Raw genomic sequence first — 21,488 nt, 5'->3', positions numbered from 1 at the left:
CTGCGGGAAAGGGGGGCGGGTGTAGGGGTGGGGTGGGGGGGGGGGGGGGGGGGGGGGTTAGATGAAGAGCTGGTTTCCTCATTTAATCAATCAATGTGACAGTTGAAAAGAGATGAGCATGAAAATAAACCACGTGCAGCAACATGGATGACCGCATTCAAGTACACAAATCAAAAGTTTGACACATTCAGCTACATTTAATTCGCCATCAAGTACCCGTTTGCCAGCTAAATACATGGAAGTCCCTCCATTTGACCTTAGCACTAGTAATAATATGGTACAGTAGGTGATGTGAGAAAATTATTTCCATGGCAGGAGAAAAAAAAAAAAAAAGAAAAAAAAAAAATCTAGGTTATGCACTGAAAGGTCACAGCTAAAATTAAAAAAGTTGGCTCCTTCATTTAAAAGGATTAAGAGAGGCCAAAAAGACGGCAAATCTGCTCCAGATTTTTAATAATAATAATTTGAATGTTGCATACCATTTGTGGCAGAGGGATGACTTTGAGGTTAATCAGACCAATTTGTCCTTTTAATTGCTTTCTATTCAGAGTAGATTCATTATATCATCTCCACTTAAATGGCAGAATTCTTCAAATCATCCGCAGCTTAACCGGCCACATTAACAGCTCTGATTTCATTAGCACTTTAGCAGTAGCTTTATCTTTTTTTTTTTCTCCTCTCTTTTTTGGTGGATTACCAGGCGGCGGCGAGGCGTGTTTGTCTAGGCTGCGCTTGATAAAGAAGAGGTGACGCATTTGAAAAACCTTGAGATGCTCCGGCGCTGAGCTTTTGTAGCAAGTGAACAACACTTTGCGTGGAAGAGAAGACGACGGCGGGGAACAATGGTGTCGTTATCGAGAGGGGGGGGCGAACTTCGTCTAGTATACACAAGCGCGTGTACTCAGTCATGAAAATTCAATTAGTGATCTCCCATTCTCTCTCATTTATATGGTCTAAGAGAGCACATGACAAGTGATCTAGGAGAAATCCCCCTAAATTGGCATTGTGTGAAAACATGTCACACCCCTGTCTCACTTCTACAGAGTGAACATCCTTTGCTCCCCAGGCTCCCTCGCTACCTCATAGTCACTCTCCGCTACACAAAGCCACGCGAACAAGGCAATTTGCCTAAACTGGGGGGAATAAGTGTAAAACCTAAAGGGGATACATTTGATTGATGCGCACCCATGTGAGTTCTTTGTCTTGAACAAGGCCTGTAGGTACTGTTTAATAATTTTTCAGGTAATAATCACGCTGTCAACGAGATGACGGGCTCTTACACAGACAGAGCCAATGTTATGACGAGAGAGGATACGCACCCCTCCCCCCACCTCCCCAAATTTTCTTTTATGCATTATTCCCCCTCACGAAAGTAAGTCACTTTTGTCCCACATGACGTGCATATTGAAATCGCTTTGTCACTGATGTGCAGACGACAGTTTGCCCAGACTTTAGCAGTGACAAATCCCGCGTCGACGCTTCCCTGCAAACAACCGAAAGTCGGCGCTTTAGCCTAAAAGCAGCAACAAGCTCTTGCTGTTGTTTACCTTTTTTTTTTTTTTTTTTTCTTCCCCCAACTAATTCCGGGCAGCCACTTTTCCCGTAAGACTTCCAGCGACAAGAAGGAAGAGGCGGCTCCAGAGGTTAAAGAATTGTGCCCTCATCAGCGTCGGTGACAGAGTCTTCACGCGGGTCACTCGAGGAGAGCGGAGAGTGGCGGTCCCCCCAGCCCCATACTTCATAAAGACACTAATACGCTGTGTCCGAGGTCAGGACCCTCTTTAGATCGGGTGCAGTGATGTCAATTGTTTAAATAAAAGTTGAGGGAAACCACTTACATGTTTACAGACATGCCCATAATTATGTCACAGGTCATTATTACCTACCAGGAGGCCAGGTAATAGGGCGCACACGGCGCGGGCCGAGGCGGATCGAAGGGATCATGATTATGAAGTTATTGAATCCTATGATTGATTTCCTCATTATTTTGGATATGAAAGCAATTCGGAAGAGGGAGAGGGAAGCACAATAAAAGTGAATTCCATCAAGCGTGCTAATGATGGATTGAGTGCGATGACTTCCAGCTGACAGTCACGTCGTCGTGCACGCTTGCGAGAAGAAAAAAAAAGACGACAATGCTGGAAATACAGCTACCTCATTATCCTTTGTGTCTAATGGGAGGGAAGACTTTGACTCCAGTCAAAGTGTCTCTCGAGTCTTGAGGGATCCATGCGTTTGAAGGCTGACAGGGTGCTGATGATTCTCTGATTATTCGATATTCTGAAAACGTTCATTTCCCTAATTCCTCTCCACATCACAGGGGCGAGGCCTGGTGAGTGTCTCATCTCGCCCTGCGCTGTGCACAGGGGGAGGTTGAGGCTCCTGCAGGAACGCAGTCATTTGGGCTTTGAAGAGCGCCCCTGTAAGCCCCCCACCACCACCACCACCACCAACCTCCCGTAGACCGCGCCCCCCTTCCGATGCACATTCCCTGCGCCGCTTACGGAGACTAAGATCCTCTCGTCTGTTACATATGGATGTATAATTAATGAGATAGGAATATGCATCGTTTTAAGAACCCACGATGGCGTCTGTGTTTTCCTGGAGGTGGTGTTGGTGGTGGGGGGGGTGAACACTCGCGCGCACACACACGCGCGAGCACACAGAGCGTGAATGACACACGCACGCACTCGCCATTCCCCATACCTCAGAGGACCAAAGTTGCGTGTGATGTTGCGTCTGACAATCAGTCAAGACGTGGTGGAAACCGGCACCTCGGCTCTCCTTTCATGTCACCTCTGCGGCTCAGGTATATGGTGACAGCTAATATGAAAAGTGGCTTGTTTTGTCAGAAACGTGTAAATAAACATGGCAACACTTCAAGCGAAGGTCACAACTCAATATTACATGACAAGTGTAGCGAGAGCGCTGTCGCATTGAGGCTCTCCCGCAAGATAACCGAGCAAACAAAAGTTGGTTGTCACAGATTGTAATGACCTGATTAAACTTGTTTTTTTTTTTTGCTTGCTTCCCAGGCATGAGTCGCAGCTCGTGCGACGATGAGCCGAAACTTCATATTTATGAATGAACAAGAAAAAACAACAACAACACTTCCCTCTATTGTCCTTCCTCAAAAGACAAATACTCTTGATGCAAACATTTAACATTTTTATACACGCATGGCCTGTGCTTGAGACTACTGAGAGCAATCCGGCCCTAAACCCTGTATTTACCGAGCCCCAAAACAACAGGCGAGGGAGGCGAGGTGCAACACAGCACAATCACCTATTCAGATCAGGTACTAATGAAGAATTCCATCTATCCTGAAATTTAATTAAAACCCCAAAGACTTGAGATGAGATGCGATTTGAAAGAGCCTGGGGCTGGTACACAAGCACTTGGTGGCGAAGGGAATCGCACTGAAAGGTGATATCGTAATTGGTCCTGATGTATTTCTGCATTGCCTTTGCGGGAGCGTGGGACTGTGTAGCTGTATACGGGGGTCTCGACGGAGTACCTGCTCATTGAAAATGCCATCACTCAAGCACTGCGGGTCTGCATGAATTTAGAGGGAAAGTGAGGCCTGATTGCAGGGGAAGGCAGACAATAGTTAAATGCATATATTAGAAGGATTTCTTTTTTTCCGCGTGCAGGTGCTATACTGCGTCTAAATGAGCGCTTTGGAAAATCTTGAATGCGACAGTGTGACAAGGCCTGCGAACTTTGCAAGTTCAAAAATGGCTTGTCAGGCGATACCATTGTTTGCCAACTCGACACGAGCACAATTAAAGACTTTTGTCTTTATCCGGCGCCCCGCATCATTCACACGTGCGGAGTGAAAGGACACTAATTGTCCATTTTTATTATTTTTTTTCCCTTTTAGCCTCGCTCATTGCGGGGGCCGAGGTGGCTGCCCGGCGCCGACAATAAGCTCATTCAAACTTTACCACCATTCACATGTTCTCATTAAAAGAGAGCGTGGGGGAAGAAGAAAAAAAAAAACGCTTCCTGTCTGAAAATGTCAAGAGTGGAATTCGATCAGTTTCAAAGAATGTGCCAAGAATCATGGGAAAGCTTGCCAAGACTAACACGTGTGGTAAGAGCCGCCACAGATTACTGAACCAAGCTGCAGCTCTGTGTTCTGTTCTCCCCTCCCTCTCTCTCCCAGCTATAAAATACTTCATTATAAACACAGAGCGCCAGTGAGTGTAAGTGATGTAACTGACAATTAAGAGTGAAAGGCTGATCCCGGCCGTGGCTTTGCAAATATTTATCCATGACAGACCTGCTCTCAAGGCGGGGTGGTGAATGGCGGGCGGCGGGAGACTCCCAGTGCTGCGCGGATCGCCGAAGTACGCCTGGAGCCATTCTACGCAGCGCCGCAACTCGGGGCTCGTTTCTGCCGAGCCGCCGTTGACCACGCGGCAGCTCAGGGGGGCCTCGCCGCTCCTGCGAGGAGACGAGGTGGGGGATCAGAGGAGCAATCACAACGAGACATTCCTGCTTGAGCCTGTGCTAAAATACGCCACAAGGGTGTAACTGGATGCCCGCGGGGTCACGTGGGCGCAGGATGACATAATTTACTGAGTGAAATGTAAGTTGTTATGGGGGACATGGTCAAATACAAAGTTACACCGTTCTTCTGTCACTCTGCTTTACGTGAAGAATAAAAAACACGCTGAAGAAATGTAAAGACATTAACCCAGGCACTTGGAACACAGGTATTTTTAACAACATACATTTTTTATACATGTCTTTTGGCCTACGGTTTAAGTCACACGTCGGTCACTGAAAACACCACTTGTGTTATTACCCTGCCTTTTCTACACATTACTTTCTTCAGGATTCTCATTGGCAAAGAAAATGTAGATATTAACCACAACAGTTTTTCCTAATCCAAAGGGAAACTAGAGTTGAAGTCACGCATAGGTCGATGAAAACTGACTTGTTGTTCGGTATCGTTTGTTACTATTGTGCCTCACTTTAAGGATTACGAGTGGCGAAGAAAATGTAAAGACTTTAACCCAGGCACAAGGAAAATGTTTTTAACATCATATAATACTTTTCATACATAAATGTCTACAGTTTAGGAAACCGAAAACGTCACTTACTGTGCCTTTTTCCAGGAATGACTTTTTGGCCCAAACGACCTCACATTTGACAAATATTTTTCTTTGATCCATTGTGGAGAAGGAATTTGTTTTTAAAAATATACATGGGTATTTTTAACAATGTATACTTTTTTTATGTGTTTTGACCACATGCAGACTGCGGTTAGGTCACTGAAAAGATTTTTGTAAAACGCCAGCCATGGTGAAGGAACATAATCCTTTGCATACAGATGGAGAAGAACTGTATTTTTGAATTAAATCGGTATTTTACTACGTAAGCAAATGATTATTTATTGTCTTTAAATGTGTTTAATATTTTGTCACCATAATAATCAAGAATTATAGTTCAGGGAATCTCAATTTAACTAAAAGGCCACACATACTATATGATTCCACTTTTCCTCCATTAGCCAATGTCTTTAGTGTGCCTTTTCCGAGATAGATTTTCTTCAGGTTTCTGATTGGCTAAAATTGCTACAGTTAGGACATACCCTATTTATTATGCCGGGTGGGAACGAATTAATACATTTTTACATGCATACACATCGACATAGTGTATGCCATGTTCACACACGCACATACTGTACGTACATTCATGTTTTTGGGGCTTTCATTTTAAGAGAATCTTTGCTTCACGTCCCTGAAAACTGGCCTTTTTGTGTCTCGTGTCATTATTGTGCCTTTTCCAGGAATTACTTTCTTCGGGATTCTGATTGGCTCAAATGACCCCACATTTGACACATATTTTACAGATCCCAGATGGGGAAGGAATTTGTTTTTGAAGATACATATAGGCCCTTTTAACAATCGATATTAATTCATTCATTCATTTTCAGTACCGCTTCTGCTCACCAGGGTTGCGGGCCTGATGGAGCCTATCCCAGCCATTTTTGGGTGAGAGGCCGGGGTACACCCTGAACTGGTGACACAGGTGAACTTTTTTTCTTGATGTGTTTTGGCTGCACGCAAACTACAGTGAGGTCACTCAAAACACTTTTGGAACACTACTGCAACTGTGAAGAGACGTATTCATTTTTTTGCAAATAGATGGGAAAACAAATATTTGTTAAATGAAGTCACTGGTATTTTCTTTTTGTGAGACAATTATGACTTTTTATTTTTTTTATTTTTATTGTATTCATGAATTATATGGGGGACCAACTATAGTCTACATATACCATGCCAATGTTATAATTGTGCCTTGTTCAAGGATTGTTTTCTTCCTGGTTTCTGATCGGCTAAAATTGCCACACTTGGAGTTACACTGCCACTGTAGATGTTTTTCAATCCCTGGTAGAGGCTGGAATACGTAACTCATGTTCACACATACATACGCATGTATTTTTTTTCCTAGTTTTCTATTAATGTACCTGAGAACACCAGTATGCAATTTGGGATTGTCTTCTTTAGATAGTATCTCCTTCCATCAATTAAAAAAAAATTCTTATGGTATCAGGTTGGTTTATTATTTTGCTCATTGTTTTGTTAAGTTAATATTAAATTATAGTGTGACAGTGAAGAGTAACTCCACTATCCAAATTAGAATTATGTTTTAAGTATTCTACCACTACTTGTTGCTTTGGCATACAACTGAAAGCCTGGGAATGTGTTTGTATGTGGTCTGATTGTTTTTAACACTTTAACAGTGAACAAAGATTTTTTTTTTTTTGACAATAAAAAATTTAATTCAAATGTTGAAATTAGTGCGGCCGTACCCTTAAGTACTGTATGATGAAAGTATGAAAGAAAACACTCTTAGGCCAAAAGGAACAGTGGTAATAGTTTAACAACATTAAAGAAGTGGAGTCATTTCTAGAGAGGTGAAAGTCTTGCAGCTATTTGAGGAAAAAGTTAAAAGAGCTCATCGTTAACAAGAGTTTCAACTCAACTAGTTGAGAGTTCACGACAAGAATAAATGGATTTTTTGGGCCAGAGCCGCGCTGGCGAGCAAAGCGCTGCACTTGGAGGTGCATCTTAGCATGAGTCGACGCTTGGAGGAATTTGCCGACGGTTGAGTTGGCATCACTTAACAGCTGAATTTCTCTCTGCCGCTGACCACCCCCTAGGTCAACGTGAGCAGACTGACCCACATTTGACACTTAAAGACCCTACTGGGAAGGGTCCTCTCTTAGCCTGTGCATTACGGCAAAGTGGACCTCAAGCTGTGATGCGGATCTTAAAGCGGGCTGCCAATGCCATTAACTGGTGTACAGCACTTATAAATAAATAATATCATCATTTAAGTACCTCGCTTTCAAAATTGGCTTATCCTGTACAGTATTAATAATAGACATTTACTTTGTTAAACACACAGCGTGTCCCCTTTCCTCCTCGCCAAAGTGTCTTCACACTTTTGCCGGTCACAACGTGCGGAGCATATTATTACCTCCGCTACGGAAGAGGCTTTTGATGCCATTTGTTGCTAGTTAGCAGACTTCGGCAAAAGCTAGAAACTCATTTCTAAGAAACTTTGTGGAGGGTTAGCGCATGTGAATAAAGGCTCATGCCAGAGCCCGGCTTCTATAAAGGTAGAGCTCTTCTGTCAAACACAATCTATTCCAGGACTTTTTCAAACTGTTTTTCCCAGTGGAGGCGTTGAACCATCGACATAAGATCTCTATTAAACTGTACAGGTAAGTCATATTTGAACATTCTTGTGTAAATGTATGTTAAACATTGTTAATATTAATATAGAAAAACAATAAACCTCATTAGTGGGAACTTTTTAGACAAGGGCATAATGTCAAGGTGACCTAGGATGCACATCGTCGCTGTTGGGCAGAAACCCGTATGTCCAATTGTAGTAAATTTCATACTTTTTCATGAATCGATTAGTCTGTCCCCATGTCATTTGTTATTTTTACACATGATTAAGTATTGAAAATTGCTAGAGAGCAAATCTATTAACTCCCTTGGACACTTGAACTGTCTGAGAAGTGTCCTCCGTGTCTTCCTCACTTCGTGGGAGCCGTGCGGCATTAGGTCGCCTCAAGATTGGAAGTCTGGATGTTTTTTTAGACAATAACAAGTGAAAATTGGTTTTATACATTTGAGTAAGACTGTTTTGTTAAAAAAAGTATCACTGTGATGCAGGAACTGGTAAGCCAAGAAGGTACGTGCATACAGATTTATTTCCACCTATTAAACTGCTTAGTCAGCTTAGTTTTATTTAATGCATGGCACTTTGGGAAGATGATGTAACCACAGTTGTTTGTGAAGAATGAAAGACTTAAATGCTGATTGGGGGTCGGGGGGTGAGCGTAAACTCAGGCGCAGGCGACGTGTTCGTGTCATTTTAATCAATGGCTTTGCATTATATAAGCGATTTTTTTTAGGGTATGAAATTAGCGATTGAACATGATTTTGGGGTGGCTTTGTGTTGATGTTGGTGGGGAACGCTATATATTGTCAATATCAGGTATGAGACCAACTTCATCAATGCGGTGTTCGGTAAATCAAGAAAGAAAGGGTTTTGCTTTTTTGTTGTTTTCCCACAAAAAGTAGTGATTTTCTAGATGCGAGGACTCTGCATGACAGGCATGGCATGCACCTTGCGGGTCGACTTCTTAAACATAAGCAAAATATACCCAAGTTAATGCTTTTATCATTGCTGACTTGTCTCGCCTGATGTCCCGCATGACGACTTTGAAGTTCTTTTGCCACTTAACAGGCATATTGTCCACCCAAATCTGGGTCAAACACAGAATGATATGACTTCAGGGCAGATTCGACTGTGTTTGGTGCTGATCCAAATTGGGACTGATTGGCAGAGGTCCGTGCTCCACTAGTGGCATTCGAGTATTAGACATGTGATGCCAGGCTTTAGCGGAGGACTGGGACCGAGCATCTCCGCCCGGTATAGCTTGTGGCCGTGCGATGAAAAGCCTCCCGGGTGCCGTTGAGCGTCGTAAATACATCCCGAGGTGTGAATGCTCTCATTTCTACATTAACCACACAGCAGTTTATAGTTGGGAACTCGCAGGCCCGCCAGTGGGGTCCCTGCGCCGAGACCCTTTCAAACAATGGCCGTGGCTCACGGCAACCTCTAGTCGACATGGGTGAGTTCCCAGCCAGCCCCTACTTGTCATTGTCTCTCCTTTTTACCCCCCACCACAAACAGCCCCTCTTCTCCTCACCATTTCTCTATCCCCCCACTCCGGCTCTTTCGCCTCTCCACCCTGACACCCACCATTCCATTCCCCCCACCTCCTCTTTTTCCCTGCAAGGATCTTCAGGCCACCTCGCTGTAAACCCCCCTCCATCACTACCACATCCTCTACCCCTCCACACACACTCCCTCTCTCTGAGAGAGGATGTTCCAGCCACTGCACACTGACAGCTCGGGGATACTGTGTGTGGAAATGTTCCTGTTGGACCCGCAGGCCCTTACAATCTGCCGGACAAAGGCTAGCGCACCTTTGCTTAAGGCGCCTCACCTTTGACCACCCCCCGGCTTGCACTTCACACTTGTCACCATGGTTAATTTCCCCCCCCCCACCCTCCAGCGCGTCTACCCTCCCATCACAGATGCGCCCCGCTTTCAAAGTGCGGGCGTGAGTGATACAACATTGACAGTAGTAAAAGTTAATGCAATGCAGCACATGTTATGGCTGGTAAACAAGAGCCAAATAAATAAATAAAAGGGGGGAACAACATGAGTGGAGCTGAAGTCTGTCACCTCCATGTGCGAAGGGGGAATGTTTCTAAAGAGCACAAGGGCAGTGGAGATGTATGTTTTCCAACACAACATTTCCGCTGTCCTCAGTGATTCATAAATTACCTTGCATCACAACAAAATTGTGGATTTGAAATTACTCATGAGGCATGTCATCTTTGTGCTGTCTTAATTGCAAGTAAAACGCTCCAAAAATACATTTGTACCTGACTTACTGGTTTAAGTAACTTGTAAACTTGTCTTTTCATCACACAAAGAAAAAAGAAAAAGAATGAAGAAAAAAACCACAAACAAAACAAAACAAAAACAAAAAACAACAAAAGAAAACCGACCTTTGTGTCGCAAGCAAGCTTGACTGATTTCGGCCATTTTCAGATGAACACTTTTCTTTTTTTAAACAATGTATATTTTACATACGTCTTTAGGCCTTACTGTCTGAAGGGAAATAACAGTTTGTTAGGTATTTTTTGGGTGTAAAAGCTCTCATATTATTATTATTATTGGGGGCCGGCTCAGTTGGTAAAACAGGTCGTCCAGTGACTGAAGGGTTGGTGGTTCAAATCCCAGTTCTGTCTGTCAGTTGTCAAAAGTGTCCTTGGGCAAGACGGTGAACCCTAAATTGCTGCCATGTGTGAATGTTTGGGCCCCATCTATATCCAGTAAGTGCAGTCCATTTACCCATTATTGTGCATTTTCCAGGATTGCTTTCTCCAAACTTGACTTTTGAATATTTTAAAGATAGAAAACCAAAACATTCTCCAAAACTATATTTAAAATGTGCCTTAACTATTGTCCATATTTTGGACTTCGACTTCAGTTTGGATCTTGTGTAACTGGGGTAGTAAATTAAGTCCAATCTGTTGATTGTGAAGTTGTAGACTGCTACATTAGCTTCTTGCGCTAGTTACTAGCTAGCTCACCGCCAAGTGGCGAGCTGCCAGTCAGTTGTGCACAAAAGGTTATGGGTTATGTTTTAAGCTTTTAGAATAATTTAGTGTTTAATAAATGTGGCAGTTAATAACGCATATATTACAGTACGTGCATCAGAGACTAGGGGCTGACTCAAGTTTTACTGTCTCGAACAAAGTTTTATGGTGGTAACACTTTTGACTCAAATTATTCAAAATATAAATAAAAAAGATCAGCATTACAGAATGGCATGATTCAGAGTTTTGTATAAACTGATTTTTAAAACTACACATAACAGTAAGTGGGTATTTTTCATGAAGTATATTTTGTGCTTTGGCCTTTTGTCCACATCCAACCTGTGATTCAGGTCAGGGAAAATAGTTTTTTTTGTTTTTTTTTCCCCTATCTTCAGCCACAGAAAATATAGTAATTGCTTCCAAAGCGCTACTCCACACTTTTTTTTTATTCAGACAAAGAAAAATATCTCCTTCTATACAAGTCTTGAGGCTAGTTATCATATTTTGACTCCATCACAGGTAATAACAAATAATTCAGGCCTAGCCAGGATGCGCTGCACTAAAAAGAATATTTCCCTTGATAGCAGATTGTGATTCCAGAAAATTTCTAATATTGTGCTCCTGTCACAATCAATTTCCAATTACCATAAATCATTGCTGCGCAAAGTGGGAGTCATTTGGAGCACTGCCTATTTCCTAATATAAAGAATGAATTGCACATTTGTATAATATCGCAGGTTATTTGATTCATCCATGAGGAAACAATCAAAGGAGACAAAAGAAGAAGAAAAAAATGTTGACTTTAAATTTGCCAATTTTCTCAGCTGTATTTCGGATCGCTACTCGCACAAGTCTTCACTAAGACTTTTTCTATCAAGTGTAGAATGAAACAGGTTAGCCACAACATCTAATTGAAAGGAATCTGGCGAAGGGTGTAATGGTGTATTGCACAAAAAAAGGGGGGAGAGGGAAAAAAAACCTCATAGAACTCATGCCTCCATCCTGTGAAGCGTGATGGCGCTCATCCTGACTCGATCGGCTGTCACTTTTGACACAGCCTGCCAGGGTTCTCCTTCACCGATCATGGGTAACATGGCGGGTCAGAGGATGAAATAGAAAAGGCCAAGCGCAGTCCAATATTTTCTCCGGCCTTATAACGGCACATACTTAACTCGGAGACGTCAAGGACTCAAGAGAGCATGAAAAAGGCCTAAAATGACTGTCTAAAAAGGCAGGAGGGAGTGTGTGGGGGGGGGGCAAAACACAGCATGTCTCTATGAATGTCAAGATTCTGACGGTCTCCAAAGCAAAAGCTGTGATACAATTGTAAGCCACTTGGTCAATGCGGCTCGTTCAACCATTTGAGGATCATTCAGATGCCGATCTAGCTACTGCAGCATTAAAGTCAAGAGCTTTCAGAGTGGCAGGAGGGAAGGGATGCTTCCTTGTTGTCCTCTGTGGGCGCCAGTTCCTATTTTCGTGAAAGCGGGAGGAGGAAAAAAACAACAACAACTGGGCAGGATAAACGGCTCTCTAGACATCCAGCTCCTCCTATTAGCGAATGACCACCACGGACTCAACGCGATGCATAAAAGGTGGCGGCGGCAGGTGCAGAAGAGGCAACAAAGCACACAACAATTAGGCGTTCTCCCAGCTGGCGAGCCACAGGAGTCAGTGAAGGCATGTAATACCACAGCCTTAACGCTTCCTCCATTATGTAGTGTATCCGCAGCCCGAAGCAGCAATGTTTATCTACAACAGACTACTGAGCAGTTTCAAATCGCATTTTTAGCCCCTATTCTCAAGTGCCACAGTAAGAGATTCCAATTACCCGAATGGTAAGGAGTCAGCGAGGGAGGCATAAAGTACATTAGGGATCCCCTGTAACTGCGGGGACCTTTTAGAGGCTCCACTGAAGAGGGCCGAGAGACTGGGGAAGGGAGGCGTGTGCTGGGGGGGGGACAGCGACCCTGCATGGATAGCCTCTGTCAAAACTTGACCACGTCAAGCACAAAGGCATTATGGGAATCCAGTGTCACCAAGTCCTAATTACTGTCTGTGTTCAGAGCAAATGACTGCCTTGTTCCTCTGATTAGCGAGGAGGCTAATCTTCACCTGTGTACGCCAGCACTGCTGAGGGCCCTTGAGTGTTAGCGCTTCGTCTTCTGTAATTTATTTTTAAATCAGTGCCCGCTCCCAGGAGTTTTGAGTGTTTTGTTGTGAACCGCTTACCATGATCCCCACCGCCGCCCCCTCACCCCTAAATCCTTGACTAAATCCTTGTTTGGTGCCGCAGGAAGATAAGCAAGAACAACACTTGGGCATAATTGACTCGTACTCCTCTCCAAGATGTCAGAGCGAAATCATCTCTCTGCATATTGCCTTAGTATGTCGCGCGCCGCACACTTCTGCATGTTGCAGATACAGAATCCAATCAAGTTGGAAAACAAACTAGCTCAACCCCTTCGTGTCGGGGAAAAACTTCCCGGTCGACAGCAGGGGGAAAGGGGGGGGGGGGGGGAAAAGTGCAGAGGAGCTGCTTTTAGCTATAGCGAGCGGGAGGTCTCGCCGCGCCTCCTGCCTTCACCCTGGAGGTTGCGTTTCCGAAAAACACAACATTTGCAGGATTCTGTCACCGTCTGTGTGTGACGCGTCACAGGTAGTGTTACACAGGTGCTGTTCTGCACAGGAAGTGGCACACGGAGCTTGATTGGGGCGGTCCCGGGAGAGGGAGGCATAAACATAGTGCACAGATGGGTCCAGGGGCCAGTGGGAGCAGCACCTTAATGAATACACAGCTGAGTACTGCACTTCACAACATGCAAAACAATATTCACAGGCCGCCGCCGTGGAAAAATGGAACAAAAATGATCTGAATATCATTACGCTATGAATTATTCATAGCCATTTCTAGGGAGACCGCGTCAAAAAGTCCCTCGGCCTGCCGTCTGATGGTTTCATTCAAGATCTCAGCAGATATCCGTTTGTATGACAAAGCAGTTTAAGTTACAAATGTAAGCAGTTTATTTAGGACACAGTTGGGTCTCGGGTGCCGGCGACATAATAATTACGAGTGATTAAAAGGATGCACTGGGCTAAGTGTAAACACACCCAGAGAGAAATGGAGAGTTGGAGTGGAGGAAAAAAAAACAAACAAAAAAAAAACCCATACGTTGTTGATATGTTTCCTCCCGGTGTGTGAGTACATCATGTAAACAGGCCCCTAACAGGGAGCACATTTAGCATAGTGCCATTCAGCGTGAACCGGGACATTGATTCACAACACTACGCGAGTGTGAGAAAAAAAAAAAGAAGAAAAAAAAAAAAAGAAAACGATAAACGCATCACCTCAGATATTTCACACCAGCGTGTAAAAAGCTGTTGTGACAGCTCGGGTATTGGGGCTGCATGGATGGAGGACGCCTGGCTGCGTACGAATGCCAAATGCGCACGGGGGTGACGGCTTTGACAGAAAAACACTCCTCCTCGGAACAATTAGGTGCTTCTCGGGGCCCCATCCCGTGTTGCCGGCGATAATGGAAAGCTGTGAGGATAACTGGTGATAAATAGACTTTAACACCCTCCTCCTTAAAAGCAATGCAGGCCTGCAGTCCTCTCATATGCTTAGCTAATCATGACCACGGCCGGCAAATTCATACAAAAGACTAATTACTGTTGTACTTCACTTGAGTCTCAAAAGGCCTCTTATATAAGGACTTGGGGGTTCTCCTGCTTCTTTTCTCCTCTTGATGGGTATTTTTTAACAAGTAGGGCCTGGCGCGAGACAAAAGCGTTTAAAAATCGGTGATTGCTTTCATCCTCTTTAATTACATTCAGAAATGGCATTTCTGCCACATAATACACCCCTATTGTTTCAGAATTATCTGGCTTGGGGAGGAAAATCTACAATATTTGACGACGCTCCCGCGCTAAATCGCCTCTTGAAATTGAAATGCTCTGGAAAGCCAAAGTAAAAAGCCAGCCCGTGCCGCTGATATACTGGAGGCTGCTTGGCATTCTGCGTAACGCCATTATTATGCATATCCAGGTAGAAAGTTAATTAACCCAAAGCTTAAGCTAATTATGGTAGCAGAATGCTATCAACCAAGCGCTTTCAGTCAGACAGCTGTCCGGAATTTCATTTGCTAATCATTTGTCTTTTGCCAGAGCATATGGTACGTTTCCCCGCTATCACAGCAACAACAAACAGATGAAAATCATTAACTAAAAACAATGAGCAATGTGAAAAATCAGACACAGATTTATGTGGCTTTGTATCACAGGAGGAGGGGGTGTGTGAAAAGGCGGATTTGCGGCCCTGCAAAGTACAATGATCATTTTTGGTGGGAGCCACTCAGGATTTTAGGCAGCTCATGCGACCCGAGCGTGCTGGGAATTCAGATGCACAAATATAATGTTTATATCTATATGCAAATGAGGCTGAATGTTTATCCGTGTTAAATTAATTACAGTTTTCTATAGGAGGTTCTTCCGAACAGTTTTTAGCTTCTAGCGCCATACTTTTTATTTTTTATTTTTTTTTAACACTGTTAAAAGAAATCCCTGAGCTCGGAATTAAATCAATTATTTTGCGAGAAATGTTTCATGCATTATTTTTTTTTCATGGCTGCTGCTCATGAAAAAAACATCATAAAGGCTGTTTAAGGATGATTGATATCGGCATTGCCTTGCGACATTATCAGGCAATAAAGGCTACTCAGGTTCTAATGCAACATGTCATACACAGGCCTCTGTAGTACATTTCTATTGAGGACCTCACAGGCTAAATTGCTTTTCCCCCCCAACACCACTGACGTGTGCCCCCCCCCATGCCTCCCCACCCTTTCCTCACATCTCAGCCCGCTTGACAGACAAATTGATCAAAGCATTGTAAAATAATATGCTCACAAAATGTCTCGGGGCAGGAGTCCGGCCTTTTATTTATTTTTCTCCATTTTTCATCTTAATAAAAAAAAGAGCAATATGATTTCCTCCGTGTTATGTCTGTGTGAAAGACTCAAGCAGCATTATATTTCACACAATAGTAATATGCTGTAAACAAAACATGAAGCATTATTTTTCAGTCGGTGTGGCCATGCTAAAAACCACGCAAAAAAGGAGGAGGGGTGAGGGTAAGGCTGGGGATGGTGTGTTGAGGCTGGTACGTCGGGCCCCAACTGGGGTTGTTGGAGATGTAATGAATTTGTTCATGTGATGGTGCCTTCAGGGCTGTCGTTAAGACTGGCAGAGAGGAAGGTTGATTTCAGGAAATGTTGCAAAGATCAGTTAGGAAGCAAAAGGGGCTTGAGACGTTTCTATTAGAAAGAGCTGACGGTCATGGTGCCTAAGCAATACTTCAAGGGCGTTTATGTGGCTATAATGGCGGTTATCAATAACTATCTATCAATGCCACCAATGCTTTTTGCTGCTGCTGCTCGGGTGAATTTGGCAGCGAGTAGAAAGAACAGCACAGCCGCACGGCGCTCACACGTCTTCCCGCTATGCATAGACGTATTTCCCTGATCCAAAATATGGCCTCGGAGATCATTTATCAGCCTGACTCGCTGAGCCCGCGACACAGCACATCCAAAGCTGACAAGAGCCTTGTTTAGTACGTCATAAATAAATCAATGGAAATGGCTGATCCCTACTATTAAAGCTACAGGAAGGCTTTGGTGAGATCTACATAGGTAAGCCTATATTTTGTCACTTTATCGGCATACCTGAATGCCGCTTTACATTGCGCTACTGTGGACTACTTTTCGGCACACGTCCAAACCCAAACATTTTCTTTAATAATTTCTGCTTCGCACCTTTGAGGATGCGATCCGGGCTTCACTTATGACCGACGCCGCAAACGATATTAAACCGAGAGATGATCTAGTGGTGCGAATCATTAAATTCATTTGCATATTCCAACTGAACCTGAACGCACAAATTAAAGCCTCCTCGCAAAGAGATGGGAGAAAGGTGCCCGGGCATGGTTATAGGACATCTCCCATCATCAAAATTCCATATTATTAATCTCCTCACTTCAACTCATTAACAACAAGTGGAATGTTTTTCCTGCTTGATGAATTTGAGGCCGTCGCACACAGCCAGGAAACACATGTCGAGGTAGAATATACAAGGTCATTAATGGGTTTCCATAAATTAGAATTTAAACATAGAACTTCCTATCTGGGCGCATTTGGAAATGGTTTAATTTCCCAAACCATTCAAGGTTATCAAATGCGAATCTGTGATACATGGATATTTAATTCCAATCTAATCACAACTAATCTGCAATGTAGGGATGTGGACCTGCAGAAATAAGGAGGAACTACGTATTAGCGCCGGGTTTAATCAGTCTCAATCGCTCCAGTAAGACTGTCGACATTCTGACAATTTTGAGGGATGGCCGGGGCGTGAAATGCAATTACATTTGCCGCCGTCGCTACACACTCCAAAAGTGCCCGCACTCAACTTGCTGGGAAACATAAACAGGATGCGCGCTCCCGACGTGGCCTTCGCCGACCCCCGCAGACATGGCGCTCTAATCGACTCCCGCGTGAGTAATAAACCAGTTACTTGGGTGAAATTTCAAATACAGAGCGGGGGGAAAAAAAAAAAAAAAAAAAAAAAAAAATCACAAACGCGCGTGCCGCCGGAAATCCAATTTCCACCCCGACCGTATTCTAGTGGCCCTCATATTTCTAGCGCCTCCGCATATTTGTCCAACTTTCTTGTGGGATATTTCTTGTGGGATCTACAAAAAGGGCCCCCCGCTCGCGATGAGCGATGGCGGCACGCCATCACACGAGTGGATGCTGTCTGCCTGTAAATTTCACACCTTTGTTTATGGCGTCAGCGGGCCGGCTGTTGTACAGTACCTTTCAGCAGGTGCGACATCCATTAGGATCTGGATGGTGTGCACGCCATTCTCACACGCGTCGACTCGGATCGTCCCCAGGGGACTGAGCAACGCGACGGTCTTGGGAGTGCACGGGCTCTCCCTCCACTTCCTCATCTCGGCACTCTGCTAAAGGAATCACAATTTACACCTCACGTCATTGACATATGCACGTGGCGACTCCCCACAATTTCCCACACGCATTTGCATTGAGTGATCTATCGGAAAAAGCGCAGCGGGCCGCCCAACAGATGATGGCTTACATGTTTGAACAGCTCGCCTCCAAACAATGTCATGATGTGGCTTGATCCCGACATTGCAATCCAATATTTCTTTGGTGCATGGGAAGGAATACGCCTATCTAACCAATAAATCGTCCATTTTCCCCCCTCTTTCTGTTCTATATATCACATAAATGAGAAAAACAATGCAGTCTGTTCCCTTGTCTGGTAGGGGATTCCCAAGATAGCTCGACATTATTTTCAATCCGTCATTTTTGGTTGATGGCCGGGATGTTTTTCTAGCATTAAATTTGTTCCTTGGGGTGCAACTCCGATGGGATTCTGCTTTCCAGCCCTTAACAACAGCAAAAACGTGCAGCTTTTCTGACGACTGAGATGGATACTGGCAATATCCAGACAGCAGTTGCTTTTTTATTTTTACTTTGAGGGGGAAGAGGGAGATGATTGACTACGTTATATGTGATTTTTTTTTTTTTGAGGGATGGGGGTAATGACAAATAAAGGTCACATTGATTTGAAGAAGTTTTAACCAAGGAGACCTTTTACATCACATAACCTTTACGTAGGAAGTTTCTAAAACCAGGAAACACATATTTTTATTGTTATCACCACAACTTAGGTCTATTATTTCAGTCTTGCATAAATGTACAACCCTAAAGCTCTAATTTATTTGGCATTGGATAACACTTGAAAAAAAAAAGGGTTTACAGCTTTTTATTATAGTTTTCATGTGACAGTTGACTAATTAATAGCATGGGTGAGGAACCTAAAGCTCGGGGGCCATGTATGGCCAGTGCAAACGTTTGCTCTGGTCTGCCGGGCAACTCTAAAAACAAAATACAGCCTCAGAAAAAAAAAAAAACTTCAAAACATTTAACCCACAAATATTCCTAATATACGGGTGTTCCATTTTTTTTTCTTTTCATTTTGTAGTCAAATCACATGGTGAAATTTTTGCAAGATGAGTAAAAAAAAAATATATATTGTTAAACTTGGGTTTAAGCTTAATGTTAGCTTGTTTTACTTTTTCTTTTAGGTTGCTGACCTTCAGTTGCAATGAAAGGGCATTTTGTGTGTTAGAATACGCTCGAACATAGTGAAACAAGAGTGTGGAATGCGCATTCAAGCAATTTCAATAAAAACATTCACCTACTCGAAAGTAGATTTGGCCGTGGTTCAAAAAAATTCAAAGAGAAAGGCAAAAAGGAAAATGTGTTTAGTCAGTCAGGGTGCATTATTAAACATTTGTCAAGCTTTGGTTACATCTTTTTTCATTTGTTGAAAATATAGTTACTCAGATATTGATATTTCAAAAGATGTCAAATTTGTTGGAACACCCGGTACATTGTCTGCGCATTGCGTCTTAATTTTTCTTAAGTGTACTACGGACCTTGGAGGACTTGAACGGCCCGTGAATAGAGAAAGTGTTGCAATGCTGATTCCTGGCTTCAATTGTGCATGTTAACACTGTCAAATTAATTGTCAACAAAAAGAGAATGTTCTTAAGGTGTAGCACCGCATCAATGAACGGTCCTGCTTGAGAGAATGTGGCATTCACCCTAATTTTTGTACATTATTGGTGATTTTACTATAAGAGGCAAGTCTTATTACAGTGAGACTTTCCCCGCCCCTTCCTGACACAAGCACACACACACACCTGTCATGGTATGTGAACACAACTGTGTGTGTTTCAACTTTCTTGTTTCTACTCTTCTTCTTCTTCTTGCAGCTCTCACAAGGGGTTTGCCTCCACTGACAATAAAGGAGAGCACATTTCTGAGCCAAACAATAGTAGTGCAGCGTGCACTTTGGATACGCACGGAGCAGACTGCCTGCCATTTAGCAAACCGCTAATAGACCCCGCAGAAGAAGAAGAAGAAAAAAAAAAAAGAATAATGGACTTTGGCAATTATGTCCCGGCTAATAGTCTGCTCTGATTAAAAATAAAGCCATCACGTCGGCTAGCCGCGCGCAGCAGACGACGGCGGCGGAGGAGGAGGAGGAGACCCGCGATGTTTGTTCACCCATCTCTTCACGACAAACAAAAGCAGGCAGCCTGCGTGTTGTTTAAAGTCACCGACGGCGTCCCGGTGCTCGTCTATCATGTCCTCCTCGTTAAGACAAGCTAGAGTGGGGAAAGTCGACGACGCGCAGGTGCTGAGGGGGGCGCAACATGTGCTCTCGTTTGGATATTTACGCGGAAACCTCAAACGCAGCACGCAAAGGCTTCAAATGTGACGTAACATGCGAATGCACGCTGTCAACAAGCTATACTAGTTGAAGCTCACACGACGTAGCTTTGCACTACTTGAAGCAAACTACTACAGCGCCTATTCCATGAAATATTGAGCTGTGTTTTGGGGGAGTAACGTTAACACCGTAAATGAAACCCTTACAATACTGTATAAGCCAACGTATGCGACACACTTGCCTTCTTCTCGTCGCTTCCTGTTTTTCTACGCGCGCATGAAGGAGTCGACCAATCACAGGAGGTAGAAGTTGGCTCCCCTCATTGATTGGACAACATCACGTCTAATCCCCTCCCCCGTCGCAACAACGCTACTTGTTGGCTATTTTTACGCAAACTACGGCGTCCATTCCATTAAATGTTGTGATTTTTGTTTAAAATACTTTAAAAACAATTTAACCTTCACTTGCCTTTCTTCCCATAGCTTCCTATTTCTTCTCACACAAGAAGGAGCTGACCAATCACAGGAAGCAGAAGTTGGCTCCCCACTCATGGACAAACACTCGGCTGCTTTTAACGCAGAATACAATGTTCATTCCATTCAATGCTGTGATATGTTTGTTAAAATACCTGTTAAAAACAAATACTGTAAATGAAACCCTTACAAACACGTATTGAGCCTCCGCACCGCGTCAGTGTAATTCACTGGCCTTACCCAATAATCGTTTCAGTTTTTTCACGCGCAGGTGAAGGAGCCGACCAATCACAGGAGGGAGAAATCGGCTACCCACTAGTGACTGAACAACATTGAAATGAAGTCATAACTTGTTTATTTCTCAACCGATTTTCATGAGATGTACTTTTATGTCAATGTCAAATTGTGTGCTATCAATATAGCATTTGAAAAAAAAAGCCCTCCATAATATTTGGACTCCCAGTTCCCTTTTCGTAATCATACAGTATAGAAACAGTGTATCAATGAATTAATTATACATATATTTAACTTTTGCCATAAACAGTAGCCATAAACAAAACAAAATTTAAGCAAGTTCGGCTTCAATTTTTTTTTTCAAATTTTGTAGTGGTGTCCGAATGCTTAGTGATCAAATTCAGTGCCCTATATATTGTAGTGCACTCACAATTTTTGACAAAGCAGAGCAAAAAGTAGTGATCATCCGATGGTCACTCGCCGAGTAGTGATATACCATAATGCATTATGATATACCATAATGCGGGACTAGATGTGTCACAGACGGAGGGAGTGAATTTTTTGTATAAATGTAACTTCAGCAACCAAAAAAATATAAAAAAAAACATACGTATTTGTTTACAAAATCCTCTCGTTTTAATAATGTGTAGCAATCTTTTTTCTTTTTTTAACGGACTACAACGGGCTACAATATTATTGTGCGACAACTGTGACGTCATTAACAGAGCGCCGTGTCGTGTCCGAA

At 43.3% G+C, this 21,488-nt stretch overlaps 1 protein-coding gene across 7 annotated transcripts in view; it reads right to left on the bottom strand.

Moving 5' to 3' along the window:
* mgmt (O-6-methylguanine-DNA methyltransferase) overlaps nt 1-21,488 on the bottom strand; it is an 84,214-nt gene that overhangs the window by 11,155 nt on the left and 51,571 nt on the right. For 3 of the 7 annotated variants that reach the window (XM_061790605.1, XM_061790608.1, XM_061790609.1), the window contains 2 exons: nt 17,585-17,733; nt 4,286-4,449 (listed from right to left, as the gene is read on the bottom strand). In XM_061790605.1, coding sequence (XP_061646589.1) covers nt 4,286-4,449; nt 17,585-17,733 — 313 coding nt within the window. Of the gene's footprint in view, nt 1-4,285; nt 4,450-17,584; nt 17,734-17,867; nt 18,447-20,277; nt 20,334-21,488 lie in introns of those variants that run through there. The other 4 variants (XM_061790610.1, XM_061790611.1, XM_061790607.1 and 1 more) reach the window with 4 other exon arrangements.

The sequence above is a fragment of the Phyllopteryx taeniolatus genome, chromosome 11 (genome assembly GCF_024500385.1).
Source record: "Phyllopteryx taeniolatus isolate TA_2022b chromosome 11, UOR_Ptae_1.2, whole genome shotgun sequence".
Lineage (NCBI taxonomy): Eukaryota > Metazoa > Chordata > Actinopteri > Syngnathiformes > Syngnathidae > Phyllopteryx > Phyllopteryx taeniolatus.
The sequence above is the reverse complement of the archived record's forward strand: the minus strand, read 5'-3'. Positions and strand labels throughout refer to the sequence as shown.